General features: G+C 42.8%; 1 protein-coding gene across 1 annotated transcript; it reads right to left on the bottom strand.

The window, feature by feature from the left end:
* Positions 1-748: 748 nt before the first annotated feature.
* On the bottom strand, positions 749-2,775 carry LOC122059043 (uncharacterized mitochondrial protein AtMg00860-like; the record flags this gene model as incomplete). Its single annotated transcript, XM_042621749.1, has 1 exon — positions 749-2,775. A coding segment is annotated over one exon (894 nt), but the record flags the coding sequence as incomplete, so codon positions are not given.
* Between the last annotated feature and the right edge of the window lie 12,461 nt (positions 2,776-15,236).

Here is a 15,236-nt window from a genome sequence, read left to right as displayed (position 1 = left end):
CCTTGTGATAGGTGCATGTACACGGCTTGGGTACCCCCGTCTCTTCTAGCACTGGCTCGAACTTGTAGGGCCAGCCGGTGTTTAAGGTCACCCTTGCCATCATGGTCCATAAGGAACCCGCCTTAACTCTCTCCGGTTCGGGCCCTGCATGGTTAAACCGGGTCAACCGTGTAATCAAACCGGGTCTAAGAAGTAGGGTATTACAGTTGTAGTTTATATGCCACAGATCCAATTTTTTTAAAGATTTGAAAAGGGCCAAAGTATTTCTTGCTGAGTTTGTCTGAGGATCTGTTGGCTACTGTTATTTGTCTGTAAGATTGCAACCTCACCAACACCTAGTCTCCCACTTGTAGTTGAATGTCAGTCCTGTATAGAACAGCCTTAGCTTTCATTTTAGATTGAGCAGAGTGTAAGTGTAACTTGAGTCACTGTAATATCTCAGCCCTCATGTTTAAGTCTTGGTCTAGTGCTTCCAATTGGTACTACCTCCACAGTATGCTAGTATAGAAGGTGGTGGTTTTCCAAAAATAGCTTCAAAAGGTGTCATTCCAATAGAAGAATGGGATACAGTGTTATAATGGAATTCAGCCCAACTCAGATACTTAAACCAGTGGTTAGGTTGATTTGCTACAAATGCTTTGAGATATTGTTCAAGACATCTATTGACAACTTCAGATTGCCCATCTGTCTGAGGGTGATAGGCTGAGCTCATTCTCAGTTCTGTCCCTTGCAATTTAAAGAGTTCTTGCCAAAACTGACTGTTTTTTTTTTTTTTTTTTTGATAAGTAATTTGTCTGTATAGAAAAGGAAAAAATAATGTACAAGAAAAGGCAGCCTCTATCTCCATCTTTGGACTGACCTACAGAATGGAGGAGAAGCCCCTAGAAAACAAAGCTGGACAGGCCCTGCATTACAAAGAAGAAGGCAAGGATAAATTAAGACATATTACAATCTATAAAAAGTCTTAAAAGCTGAACCCTCCATCACTAAATTATTCAGCTCCTTAGGGAAATCATCGGGCTGAATAATATGCCAAAACTGACTTAGGAAAATAGTATCCCTATCACTCACAACAGACCTTGGAAAACCATGTGTTTTGCATACTATTTCCATAAAAACAGCTGCTACTTTACTGGCATTATAATGTTTTTGTAAAGGACCGAAATAGGTAAATTTTGAGAATCTGTCAACCACTACTAAAATGACTGTGAACCCATTGATGAAGATAGATGAGTAATGAAATCCATACTAATATCTTCCCAAACCTGTTCTGGAGTAGGCAAAGGTTGTAATAAACCAAATGGTGGTGCAGTATTGCTCTTGATCTGCTGGCAGGGAAGACATTGTTGTATGAATTTTTGCACATCTTGCTTCATTCCCTTCCAGTAGAAATTTGCAGCCAATCTAACATATGTTCTATGTATTCCAGCATGGCCACCTGTAGGTGATGAGTGAAATTCCTTGATCGGCGTAGCCTTGAGTTCGGATTGAGTTCCCAAGAACAATTTTCCTCTATTGTATATGAAACCGTCCCTTATTGACCGTTGTGCAAATTGTTGTGGTTGAGCTAAAATATTTTCTATCAGGTTTGTGATTTCTGGATCCCTCTCGTTCTCGTGCTTCAATTGATCCAAAAACTCAAAAATTAGAACTGAAATAGCCATGATGCTTGGTTGGGTAGTGGTAAAAAAATGGATAGTGCATCAGCAACAGCGTTTTCCTTCCCTGGTTTATATGCAATTTCATATTTGTAACCTAGAAGCTTTGACAAGTAATATTGTTGTGCAGGAGTTTGCATTATCTGGTCCATCAAACCTCTCAAGCTCTTTTGGTAAGTTTTGATGTAAAATTTACCTCCCAACAAATATTGTCTCCACTTTGCTACAGCTGAAGTGATGGCCTGTAATTCCCTGATGTAGGTAGATTCTCTTTGCATCTTAGGACATAACTTCTTGGTGAAGAAAGCAATGGGATGACCAAGTTGCAGCAACACAGCGCCAATACCCATCCCTGATGCATAGGTCTCCAATGTAAAGGGTTGAGTAAAATCAGCAGAGCTAATACCGGTGCTTCAATCATGGCTTTCTTCAACATTTCAAAAGCCTCTTGGGCTTGATGGCTCCATGAAAACCATTCCTTCTTCAATAAGTCGGTGAGGGGGGCTGCTACAAATGCATAGCCTTTAATGAATCTTCGATAATATCCCATAAGACCTAAAAATCCCCTCAATTGTTTCTGGTTTGTTAGCTCAGACCAGTTGATCATAGACTCCACTTTGGTTTTATCAGGTTCTACTCTAAGAGCAGAGATTACATGGCCTAAATATTCAATGGATGACTGAGCAAAAGTGCATTTACTCAACTTAGCAAACAAGGAGTGTATCTTTAAGCATTGGAGAACACTTTGTAAGTGTGCCACATGGTCTGTCAAACACTTGCTATAAACTAGGATATCATCAAAGAATATGATAACAAACTTCCTCAAGAATGGTTGAAAATTTTGATTCATGGTTGACTGAAAGGTGGATCGAGCATTAGTGAGGCCAAAACGCATCACTAAAAATTCATAATGCCCATGATGTGTCCGAAAGGCTGTTTGAGGAACATCATTTGTGTGCATTCTTACTTGATGGTAGCAAGCCCTTAAATCCAACTTGGAAAAAACGGTCGCCCCATGTAACTCATCCACAGTAAGGATAGGAAATCTTTCTTTTATTGTGACAGCATTAAGGCCTCTATAATCAACACAAAATCTCCAACTTCCATCCTTCTGTTTTTACCAAAAGTACAGGTGAACTATAAGGGCTTGTGTTAGGCTGTATGACCCCAACATGCAGCATTTTCCTCTACAAGTTTCTCTATCTCATTTTTCTGGAAATGAGGGTACCTATAAGGCTTAATATTTGCTGGTTTAGCCCCTGGTTCTAACAAAATTCTGTGGTCTGTAGGTCTAGAAGGAGGAAGTGTAGATGGTTCCGAAAATACCTCTTGGTATTGCAGCAGAATTGTTTGGATGGCAGGATCCAAATTTGTTTGTAGTGAATCTTGTTGATGTTAATGGTCACTCACTGTTGTATAGGCCATTAATGTGAAACATGATGCTATTCTTCCATTATCAGTTAGCTGCTTTAGCTGATTAAGTGTAATATAATCAGGTTGAGTCTCTTGATCCCCTTGTAAATGAATTTTTCTGCTTTGCCATTGGAATTTCATAGTGAGCTTTGCATAATCTGTTGTAATTGGTCCCAAAATTTGTAACCATTGAACTCCTAAAATAACATCAGCTCCTTGTAAAGATATGATGTAGAAATCTGTAGAGAAGATGTGCTACTGCAATGATAGTGCAACATCCTTGCACATCCCCATGCAAGAGAGATACTCTCCATTCCCAACTTGGACCTTAAAATGTCTAGAAGGGGTAATAGTGAGTCCAAGGAATTTTACAACTCTTTCTTGGATGAAATTATGGGTACTTCCCCCATCTATCAATATCTGTACCCTCTTTTTTTTAATGATGCCTTGCAATCTCAAAGTCTTAGGTGTAGAATGACCCATTAAAGCATGTAAGCTTATGGCAGGACTTGGGTCACTAAAATCATAGCAATCAGTAGATTCTTTAATATCATTTATAGGTTGTAATGCGTCAGTGCCTTCCCCTTCTAATAACAACGGAGCTATTTGGTTCTTGCATTTATGCCTAGGTTGGTATTTTTCCTCACAATTGAAACATAAACCTTTTTCCCTCTTTTGTTGAATCTCAGCTGGTGAGAGCCTTTTAATGGGAAGTTTGTTAGTACCCATAGTGGCTGGAAGTAATGGCTTTGGACACAGAATAGAGCTTTGAATCCCAGGTTTTGGCACCCAATTTCTTCCAGTAAGCTTAATTTCATTCAATCTGTCTTCTTGTAACCTTGCAAGCCCTATAGCTTGATGCAAACAAATGGGTTGGTGAGCTATTACTTCCCTTCTAATTTCTGGTTGAAGGCCTGATATGAAGCATCTTTTCAAGAATGGTTCTGACAATCCATAAACTCTACTAGATAATTCCTCGAACTCAGTTTGGTATTCAGTAATAGACTTCGATTGTGTCAGTTTGGTAAGTGCACCTTGTGAGTCATCATAAGCAGAAGGTCCAAAATGAAGTTTGAGAGAAATCTCAAATTCAGCCCATGTTCTTAATTGTCCATTGTGAAACATCTATTGAAACCAACTAGATGCAGGACCCTCCAAATGAAACGATACCATTGTGAGCTTTTGATTCTCTGGTGTTTTGTGAAATGAGAAAAATTGACTAACCTTGAAGAGCCACTCAGTTGGATCTCCGCCACTGAATCAAGGAAAATCTAATTTGATTGCTTTGAAAGGAGATGCTGAAGAAGTTACTTGTTGCATGTCTCCAAATATGGGTGGACTCTGCTCCGGGTTGTGAGATGAGGACCCTCTGGTAGCTTTAAATTCAGTGAATAATCTCTCCAATTTCTATTGCATTAGAACTAAAATTTCCATGAATTCATCTCGCATCTGCTTCTGCATATTGGTCATCTGTACAAAAATCTCTTCTAAGGTCAGCTCTGACTGTCTTCCTCGAGTTCCGTCAGCCATGCTAGGCAGCTCAATGAAAGCACCAAATGATACAACTCAAACCTGCTCTGCTCTTGATTCGAGTTTAAGAACTGAAAACTCCAGAAATTTCAGAGACAAGAAGTCTGGAAGAATACACTTAGCTATTTAAAGGGCTTAGCTGTCTTCTGTTATAGCACAATAGAATTAGTTACAATAAACCAATCAATTAACCCAACTAGTTAACCCCTTTTCTAACTAATCGTCAATTGGGTTAACCCTCCTTAAGCTTCAAAATCTCTCAGCCTGCTGGGTTTCTTGATGCTTCTCTTAGGCCTAGAATCTTCTATATTTTCATCCTCATGTGCAATATCCTTCTTACCTGTATCAAAGAGTCAAGAAGTATAACAGAGAAAAAGTCCATCAGTAAACTTCTATCACTTAATATGTATACCCAAAACCAGAACTAGAAGCTTAATTAAGCCTTCTCTACCTATCAAAAAAAATATCAATTTAATATCTTACCATGTCGCTCAAGTCTAGCACAACAGGTAAAAAGAATTGACAGTGCCAACTAGAACTATCAGTAAAGGCTGTGTTGTTGCAAGGCTCCAAATCACACTAACCTGCACGACACAGATTAGAGGCTGGACCGGAGGGGACTCCAGGACTAGGCTCCAATGCTTAAGTCAGATCCAAAGATAGTCATGCTATTTTTGTATTTCAGTCAATTGAGAGTCTTACCTGTAGGGCTGATTAGGTGCCTCTTATATAGAGGATATGTGTCTTTCTTATTGGTCGAGCAGCTTAGACATGCATCCACGAGCCTTTCCCCCATAGGTGATACTATCCTACATGGCGGCTTACCTGGCCGCAGTCATAACGGCTAACTCAACTCGGGTTAGTTTCCCTCAATGGCTAACCTGACCAAGGTTAAATCTTCCAACAGTTAAGTCAACTAGGGTGAACCTAGGTTAGGGAGCTTGAGGGTTAAGTAATCCCATTTTACCATAGTTAATAACGAAGGGTTAGGTAAACATCGAATTCCGGTTAGCTTTCTTGAATAAAGTTGCTAGAGTGAGGACCTCCCTCAGAACTCAGAAGTACGTCAGTAGGTCAGGAGATTCTTATGGGAGTTGTTCGAGAGGTCGCAAGATTTCTATGGGAGTTGTTTGAGAGGTCAGGAGGTTCCTTTGGGAGTTGTTCACGAGGTCAGTAAAGTAGGGACGGGGAGCTTCAGTTAGTGTTATCGAGACTAAGGAGTTCTACCACACGACCATTGACTGGTCAACAAGTGTATATGGTATATCATATGCCCCCACTCCTCGAGCTCCCAATATTAGAGTTTGAGGGATAAGTACTTAAATGGCATATTATATTCCCCCCACTCCTTAAGCTCCCAGTATGGGAGTTCGGGGAGTATCCTTTGTGGTCGTTATGGATTGGGTGTACGAGATTTGATGCTCTCTAAGGCATTTCTTTTGTTTTGGTATTCACATCTTCGGCGGTAGTGATATGACAGCTATCGATGACTTGCCATAAATAGGGGTCTAATCATGGGTGGACATGTCAGTTTAGTAATGATGTAGGGGATCAGGGCATAGATCAATCGAATCCTTACCATCTCGATCATTGACAACGTAGCATCCAACGGATAGTATCTTCTCTAGAAGAACTTATGTTTCTTTGGGGGTTCTGAACTGATATACCTCATTTTATCATATGGTGCCTTGGAACTATAATCGAGGCGTCAGTAAGAGGGTATTTATAAGGTTTGGATGGGTGCTTGGTTTGCTTGGTTTCATCTTCGTCAGAGTTTCTTATGATTATTGTCAACAAGGCCATCGTCGTCCTCAATGATTTCTGAATGACATTCTCTAATTTTCAAGTTTTGAAAAACCTCGTAAGCCCATCTTACCATCCTTCTCTTGGTGTAATTCCTAGGTTTTATGAGATTTAGGATGTTGGAATCCTCTTCTTCTAAGAAATCCTTTGAGTCCGTAGCTAGAATGCCTCGTGATAAGTTAGGTTTCATAGTGGTGATCATCGTATTCCAATGAAAAAGCCCGCCACACCAAAGAGGGCACAACTAAAGTTCTTCTCTAGGGTTTGAGACCCCACAGTAGGTCTATAAGTAGGTGAAGTTGCCTCTGGGATCTCCCCTGTAGATTTGGAGAAGTTTTGCAGGGTGTACCATATATTTGCCTCAGTGGAACTCCGTGTTCCTGAGGCATTAGAGAGGGAAAATCATCCCCCGCAAAGGGGAGATCAGTATATATGAGGTTGTCCTCATAGGTGGCCTTGCTTACCCTTTCACCCTTTCATCTGTCAGGTAATGAGGCACGATGGGCTTGTACCTTCCCAGCTGGTACCTAACTTGTGGATGAGTTTGTTAGGATTCTATATATTGTTGACAGAGTTGAAGATAGAGCCCACTCTCTGATTGTTCATGTCTGTGTACTGCTTTTCTGCCCATAATAATTTTCTTGGGTGGTTTTATTTATGGCGTCGAAAATATGAGTACTAAATCGTCGACGGTAAACCAACCTTTGTTCCCTAATGGAAGGACGGTTTCTTTTTTGTATGTCTCGACTAATTTTACAACATTCCGACCAGGTGGTCGTTGTTAAACATGGCCAAGGCAAATAAGAGGCCCACACTTCGAGCTGAGGAAGAAGAGATCATGACACTATTGACTGGTCATGCTCGAGTGGTCCATGCATCGCAGTTGTCCCACAACCAGTTCCTTGTGAGGTTTGGTTAGAGTCCGGGTGAGTTTCCCATAAGTCCTTTAGACTATTCTTGTCTTCGTGTTTCTTCATTTCTCTTCTAATGTTTTTCCATTTTCTTTATAGCTCCCATGGATCCTAACTTTATGCTCAACATTATGAACCCAGCCTTTGAGGAGGAAGCTGGGTAGGAGCAAGGCGATAGTGGTAATTTTGCTGTGGTGGACCAGAGCAATCATTGGGAAAAAGAAGTTGTTCCTACTGTGAACATGGATAACACCTCTCCACAACTTTCCCCTGACCCGGAGGCATCTGATGACCTCCTTCCCATTTCCAAGGTTGTGGCAAAGAAGCACAGGCATGGAAAGGAGGTTGTGGGCGACCAATGAGGGGGCAGAGTGGTGCGCATAAAGGTGTTATGGATATAGGGTCACAGAGGCCCTCCAAGCCTCCTAGTCATGAAATGAGTGGAGCAAGCACTAGAGCTAGAGGTGATGCTGCTATATGTGTTGTTGACTCAGTTGCTTCGGGCAGCCTACTTCGTAAGCAAAAGAGGAAGAAGGGGAAGATGGTGGCAGTGCCAGTTGGGGAACCCCTAGGTTCCTCAATATGGTCTCATGTGTGAGTAGTCCATTCATGATGATCCCGTGTACACGAGGATTATCGTGCTGGAAAGTTCACTGCCAAAAGACAAGGCCTTGCACAAGGAGGAAGATTTTCCACATCTTCTTAGTTAGGCGTTCACACATCTAGCAGAGGTGAGAGTTTGCTATATCCATGATTTTTCTGTTTGGGTAGTCACTTGTGTTTTTTATTACTTTGTTTCGTTTGTCAGGGTCAGGTGTTGCTTGGAGAGCTCCTTTATCGTGCTGATGCTTGCTATCGGTCAGTGAGCAGCTGTGAGAGGAGGGCTGATGAGGGCTAGTTGCATGCTGCCAAGTAGAAGGATCAGTTGGATGCTGTCAGAAAGGAGAAAGAGTAGCTGGAGCAGTGAGTAAGCCTACAAGAGGCAGAGGTCAAAGGATTTTGGAGTCGTCATGAGGAGCTGACAAATCAGAAGCTTGTTGCTATGATGAGAGCTCTAGATGCTGAAGAGGTAGTGAAGAAGAAAGATCTCGAGCTTCATAAACTCCATAACGAACTAGACACCTAGAAGAAGAAGGTCATGGTTTTAACTGTTGCTCGAGATGCTGAGAGACAGCAACTTATTGCAACTAAAAAATGATTAGCGAAGGGCTATAGCGGTGCAATAAAGAGGTACAGTGCCTCAGAGCAGTCTAAACAGGAAAAGGCTCTTATTGGGGTTCGGTTGTACTTGCAAGGTATGCTCATGGTACGTGAGGAGGTGGAGCGAGCGAGTCCTGGGATTAATCTGAATTCGTTCTCAACAGAGTGGGAGAAAGCCAAGCTGTTGAAAGTTACAGTTCCCCCTAGGTCCTCAGGCAGTGCTAAGCCTACCAAAGGGTTGACCAATCAGCAGAATCCTCTCAGAGACTACTTCCGAAGATACTGTGCCTACTTTGACTTCTGCTCCTCCCGAGCAGCCCTCAGCCAGAGTTACTTCTATCGCTGCTTATGAAAATGGTCAGATTGTGCCTATTAACCCTCTCCCAAATGCTATTGTTGTTGATCCTTCTTCTAATACTGTCGTTGTTGACGTTATCCTTCTCCCCCCAAGTGATACCATTGAAGGTGATCACTGAAATTTATTTGTTGTCTTCTTTCTTCTCTCTTTTTAAGTAAGTTGTTGTATTGTGGTAGTTGTGCTTAGACATTTTATTGTGCTTTATAAGAAATAGGAATAGCTGTATTTGGGTCTTTTAGCTAAGATCTTGTCTTATGTTTCGGAGCTCAAGCATGGTGTTTCAAGCATCATCCTAGTCACTTAAATAATTTGAAGTTGGGACGTTTTAAGATGTTGAGTATCGCGTTTAAGGCATGGGTTAGTGCTTAACTCACTCAATTCTTGGGCATGCTCGAGCTCCCATCTTTAGGGGATGCTCGAGTCTTAAACATGCTTTAACTCCCATCTATAGGAAACACTCAAGTCTTAGGCATGCTCGAGCTCCCATCTATAGGGGATGCTTGAGTCTTAAGCATGCTTGAGCTCCCATCTGTAGGAGGCACTCAAGTCTTAGGCATGCTCGAGCTCCCATCTGTTGGAGATGCTCAGGTCTTAAGCATACTTGAGCTTCCATCTGTAGGAGGCACTCAAGTCTTAGGTATGCTCGAGCTCCCATCTGTAGGGGATGCTCAAGTCTTAAACATGCTTGAGCTCCCATCTGTAGAAGACACTCAAGTCTTAACCATGCTCGAGTTCTCATCTGTAGGGGACACTCGAGTCTTAAAGACTTTTGATATATTGAAGAAGACGAGGCCAGAATTCGTAGAAGTCATATATTGGAGAAGCATAGGCAAGCATTCGTAAAAGTCTTCATTAAAGTATGGGATTGTGGCCTCTTCGTGGAATATACAAATTGCAAAAGGATAATGAGTATTTTACTAATGAACTCATAGGTAAAATATGCTCATGGGTTCTGTGGTGGAACTACTAATAGTTTATTGGTAGATTTTTCTTAGGTTCGCAGAATTCCATGCTCTTTCAACTTCCTTTCCTCCCATCATTGACAGATGATAGGTGCCTGGCTTAACTATCTTCATGACGCGGTAAGGTCCTTCCCAGTTGGGTGATAGCTTACCCTGGTGCCTCGGATCTGACACTTTCGACCGCTGCAGCACTAGGTCGCCCATATAGAAGTGTCATTTGGTGACCTTTGAGTTTTAGCGTATTGCCACCCGCTGCTGGTACATTACCATCTTCTGTTGTGATTGGTCCCTCAGTTCATCTAGCAAGTCAAGGTTGTTCTCGAGCCCCTCATTGTTCGTCTACGCATTGTACGCTTGAACCCACAATGATACCACCCCGACCTCTACTGGACTAAGTGCCTTTGTGCCATATGTTAGCGTGTATGGCATTTCCCCGGTGGCAACTCTTTCTGTTGTTCAATGAGCCCAAATTATGCTCAATAGTTCTTCTACCCATCTTCCTTTTGCATCATCAAGCCGCTTCTTGAGTCCTTGAAGAAGGGTTCTGTTTGCATTTTATGTCAGCCCATTTGTCTGGGGGTATCCTACTGCGGTTTTCCTATGGTCAATTGCCAGTTCATTGTGCAACTTCTTGAAGCTCTTGCAGTCAAATTGTTTGCTGTTGTCGATGATCAATGCACGAGGTATCCCAAAGCAGAAGACAACTAATTTCTTAAAGACGGTTGATGTCTTTCCTTCTGTGATATTTGCTAAGGGTTCGGCCTTGATCCATTTGGTGAAGTAATCTACTACTACAATCATGAACATGAGTTGTTTGGCAGTAATAGGGAAAGGTTGGTCCCAGTATGTCCATTCCCCACATGGCAAAGGGTATTGGGCTGCTCAGGGTGCTCAGTTTTGTTACAGGTTATCGAGGAACCGGAGCAAAGTATTGACAGTTTGAGCATTTCTACACGTACTCCATGGAGTCCTTTGTCATTCTTGGCCAGTAGAATCCCTGTCGTAATATTTTGTGAGCCAAGGCCCTTCTATTGAGGTGTTGACCATAGACTCCTTCATGGACCTCCTTCATCACATACTCCGCCTCCCTTGGACCAAAGCACTTGACAAGAGGTCCCGCAAAAGATCGTCTGAGCAAAGACCCACCCTCAATCGTCATAAACCTGATTGATTTGTGCTGGATGTTTCGAGCTTCCTTCCGATCTGGTGGTAACGCTCCTTCCTTTAAGTAGGATATTATAGGGCTCATCCAATTGTTCTCTTCATCGATCTGCATTGCTTCTTGTTTGGACAAGCTGGAATGTGGTATGACCTCGACGTAGATTGGTAGGGTAATGTCTGAGCAGGGTGAAGTGGCTAACTTCGATCGTGCATCTGCCATAGTATTTTCTGTGTGGGCAACTCTGGTTATACTTACTGCTTCAAAGGTTGCTAAGCTTTCATACTTCCCATGACATGTGAGTTTGATGCCAGCTAAAAGGGCTTTATACTCCGCCTCGTTATTAGATGCTCGAAAGGCAAATCGGAGAGCACACTATACTTGGAAGTCATTAGGGCTAATCAGGATCATGCCCACACCACAATGTTCCATGCCTGATGAGCCACCAACGAATAGGTTCCAGGGAGTCTAGGCTTCTTGGTCGATTTCGCACCCGACCTGCTGTGCTTGTGTGCCATCGTCTTGTTCGAACGTGCATTCGACCAAAAAATTTACCAGTGCCTGGGCCTTTATTGTTGTTATTGGGTAGAATGCAATATCAAACTCGCCCAACTTGATAGCCCAACTGACTATTATACCTAAGGCATTGGAGCTTTGGAAGATCTTTCTTAGTGGCTGGTCAGTTAGCACCATGATAGTATGGGCTTGAAAGTAAGGGCGGAGTTAGGATGCAGCAGTCACCAAGGCATACGATGTCTTCTCCGCCTTCGTATACCTCATTTCTGCGTCTACCAGAACTTTGCTCACGTAATAAATTGGCTTATGGTATTTTTCTTCTTCTTTTAGCAGGACTGTACTGACCGCAGTCAAAGAGACACCTAAATATAGTTGTAGGTCAGTTCCTCTTAGGGGTTTGGATAGCAATGGTGGAGAGGAAAGGTACTTTTTGAGCTCTTCAAAAGCATCTCAGCAACTCGAAGTCCATTCAAACATTTTGGCTCCTTTGAGAGTCTGGAAGAACGAGAGGTACCTGTCACTTGCATTGGAAAGAAATCGACTAAGGGCTGCAAATCTACCCTTTAATTTCTATATCTCCTTGATTGTCTTTGGTGGTTTCATCTCCAATATTTCATGTATTTTGCCTAAATTCTCCTCTATATCTTTGCTCGAGACCATGAATCCCAGAAACTTGCCCGAGGTAACCCCGAAACCGCACTTGCTTGGATTGAGCTTCATATTGTACTTCCTCAAAACTTCGAATGCTTTCTCCAGATCAGCTACATGGTTGGGTGCCTTCTTGCTCTTCACTAGCATGTCGTCGATATAAACCTCCATGATTCTTCCGATCATTGACTTGAATATACAATTTACTAGTCGTTGGTACGTCGCACCAATGTTTTTCAGGCAAAAGGCATGACCTCATAGCAATACAACCCTTTGTCAGTGACAAACGTGGTCTTCGGCTGATCTCCGTCGCTCATTTTGATTTGGTTATACCCAGAGTAGGCGTTCATAAAGCTCATGAGGTCACGTCCCGTAGTCGTGTCTATTAGGAGATCTACCCTCGGCAATGGGCAATCGTATTTTGGGCAAGCTTTGTTGAGATCTGTGAAGTTGACACACATACGCCATTTGCCGCTAGACTTCTTGACCAATACTATGTTCACCACCCACTCGGGATACCAGATTTACTTGATGAATCCAGCTTCAAAAAGCTTCTCCACCTCTTCTGCAATGGCTACTTGTCTGTCTGGTGCAAAGGTTCTTCTCCTCTGCTTGACTGGTCGACACGTCGAGTCTATGCTTAGCTTGTGCTCAATCACCTTTCTATCAATGCCCCTCATGTCCATTGGTGACCATGTGAACAGATCCTTATTTCTCCTTAACAGTGTTGTTAGCCTTTCTTGCTCTTTGCTTGATAAAGATGCTCCCAAGAAAAGTTGCTTAAAGTTATTTGAGTCGGAGAGGCTCGCAGGAATCAACTCCTCCACTGGCTCACCTCTTTTGGCCTCTGCTTCCCTTCTATGGTCATCTACTTTGACCAAAAGTATGTCTTTCTGCTTTTGGGTGTCTTTAAGGGTATTGACATAACATCTTCTCGACTCAATCTGGTCACCACGGTATTCTCCCACACCCTTCTCGGTTAGGAATTTCATCTTGAGGTGTTGTCGAGACCACTGCTTTGAGGCTGTTAAGGCTTGGTCTCCCTAAAATAACATTATCTGCCGAGGGGGTATCGACCACAAAAAAAAATTCCATGGTATATTTTTGTAGCTCACCTGTTCTAGCTTAGATCTAGAGTTCTATCACCCCCTTTGGTCGTACAGGTGATCCTGAGAACCCATACAACGGAGTGTTGACTGGCTTCAGATATTTCTCATTAATCTCCATCCTTTGGAATGCCTCCCAAAATATGATATCGGCCAAGCTATTGTTGTCGACCAAGACTATTTCTACTATGAAAGCTCCTATCCGGCGATTTATGACCATGGCATCATCATGAAGGAACTCCACTCCCTTTGAGACTTCATTGTCAAAGGTGATGATGTGACCACTTCTGGACTTTTTGGTCTGGTGCTCAGTATAAAATACTCCTCGAGCATACCACTTCCTTAATATCTAGGAGTCCCTACCGCATGCTAGTCCTCAAAAAAATTTTATGACAATTCGGGCATCATCATGGAGGTCGCGTGATCGAGCAGATTTTCGTTAAATACTTCGACGTGCACCTCTTTCATGACCAGGACTGGAACGCCTCTCCCAGTGATTTGACCCATATTTTTGTTGTGGAGCTTCTCTTCTTCGATCAGTACCACCTTCCTGACTTGTCGTAAACCTCCTTAGGAACCCCTTTTGGATGAGTTCCTCAATTGCAACCATAATATCTCTACAACGGTTAGTTAAGTGACCATGATCCTTATGATAGTCACAATACCAACACCGATCATGGCCTTCAGAGGGTGTGTTCAGCCTTCTCGGGACTTTCATCTTTGCCCTTGCTTTAGCACTGTCGTTCATCAACATGTAGACCCTTGATGAATTGAGTACAGTATACCCTTCATAGCTCCTTCGGGGATCTGCTCAATCGATAGATCTAGGGCATTTATATTTGTAGCCTTGCTTCCTTTCATTCTGCCTGAAGCTCTTTTGTCGATCGCTTTGGAGATTTCTACCCCACTGGTTTGCAATGAGCTCTTCTACGTTACTATACCTACGGATTTTTCCCTTAAATGCGCCAGAGTTTTAGGTTCATACATGGAGAGAGAGAACTTTAATCACTCTTCCTGAATCCCACTCTTCAATGCCATGAATCCCACAGTAGGATCCAGGTCCCTAACTTTAAGCTTTTCCCAGTTGAACCTACGTACGAACTGCTGGAGAGTCTCACCAGGCCGTTGCTTCACATCCATGAGGTCCAACGAAGTCTTATGATGCCCTTTTCTCCCTATAAAATAATCCATAAATTTCTTGTTGAGTTGTCTGAAGTCACGTACTGACCCTGGTTCCAAGCACGAGAACCAAGTCATAGCCTGGCCTTGAAGAGATGCTGGGAACACCCTACATAAAAGCGCTTCGGAAGACCCCTGAATGGTTATGACCGACCAATATGAATGTAGGTGCTCCCATGGGTCCTTGGTTCTATCAAAGAGTTGGAAAGTTGGTATCTTAAAACTTATTGGTAACAGGATGCGCATAATCTCTTCGGAGAGGGGACTTTTGCCAAACTTCTCAAGGTCCTCTATTTCTTTCCCATCATCTCCTTCCGCCATCCTGTCAACCTTTACCTACAACTCCCTGAGCTGTCATTCCAAGGACGTTTCCAGAGGTTCAGTTCGAGCATAGGGTTCTCGATCTGGGTCGCATCGCTTGTGCTTAGCTTTTTGTCCAGCTTTTGAATTCCTGCCATTAGCCATCCCCCTTTAGTCGGGGGAATGCATCTCATTATTCCTCCCAGGGTGATTCGTATACCTACGACAGTCAGGATCTTCCTCTCTTCTTTGCTCAGGGGGAGGCGGTGCTTCTTCCTTCCTTCCAGGAGGTTCTGAGTTGCTACCACAACTTGGACATCCTTCTGATGATATGTCAAGTAGCAACTTTCTCCGAATCCTTTTCCTAGGTATGGTGATTGGGTTCGCCAGCTTGCAACCGTTTGCCAAAGTTTCTAGAAGCTTCTCGGATCAGCTCGGCCAGGTTATTTATTTGGCCCCGTAGTTCATCAAATTTCTCCGTCGTCACAGGAGG

This window comes from Macadamia integrifolia, chromosome 13, assembly GCF_013358625.1.
Source record: "Macadamia integrifolia cultivar HAES 741 chromosome 13, SCU_Mint_v3, whole genome shotgun sequence".
Lineage (NCBI taxonomy): Eukaryota > Viridiplantae > Streptophyta > Magnoliopsida > Proteales > Proteaceae > Macadamia > Macadamia integrifolia.
Note: the sequence above shows the minus strand (reverse complement) of the source record. Positions and strands in the feature narration are given on the sequence as shown.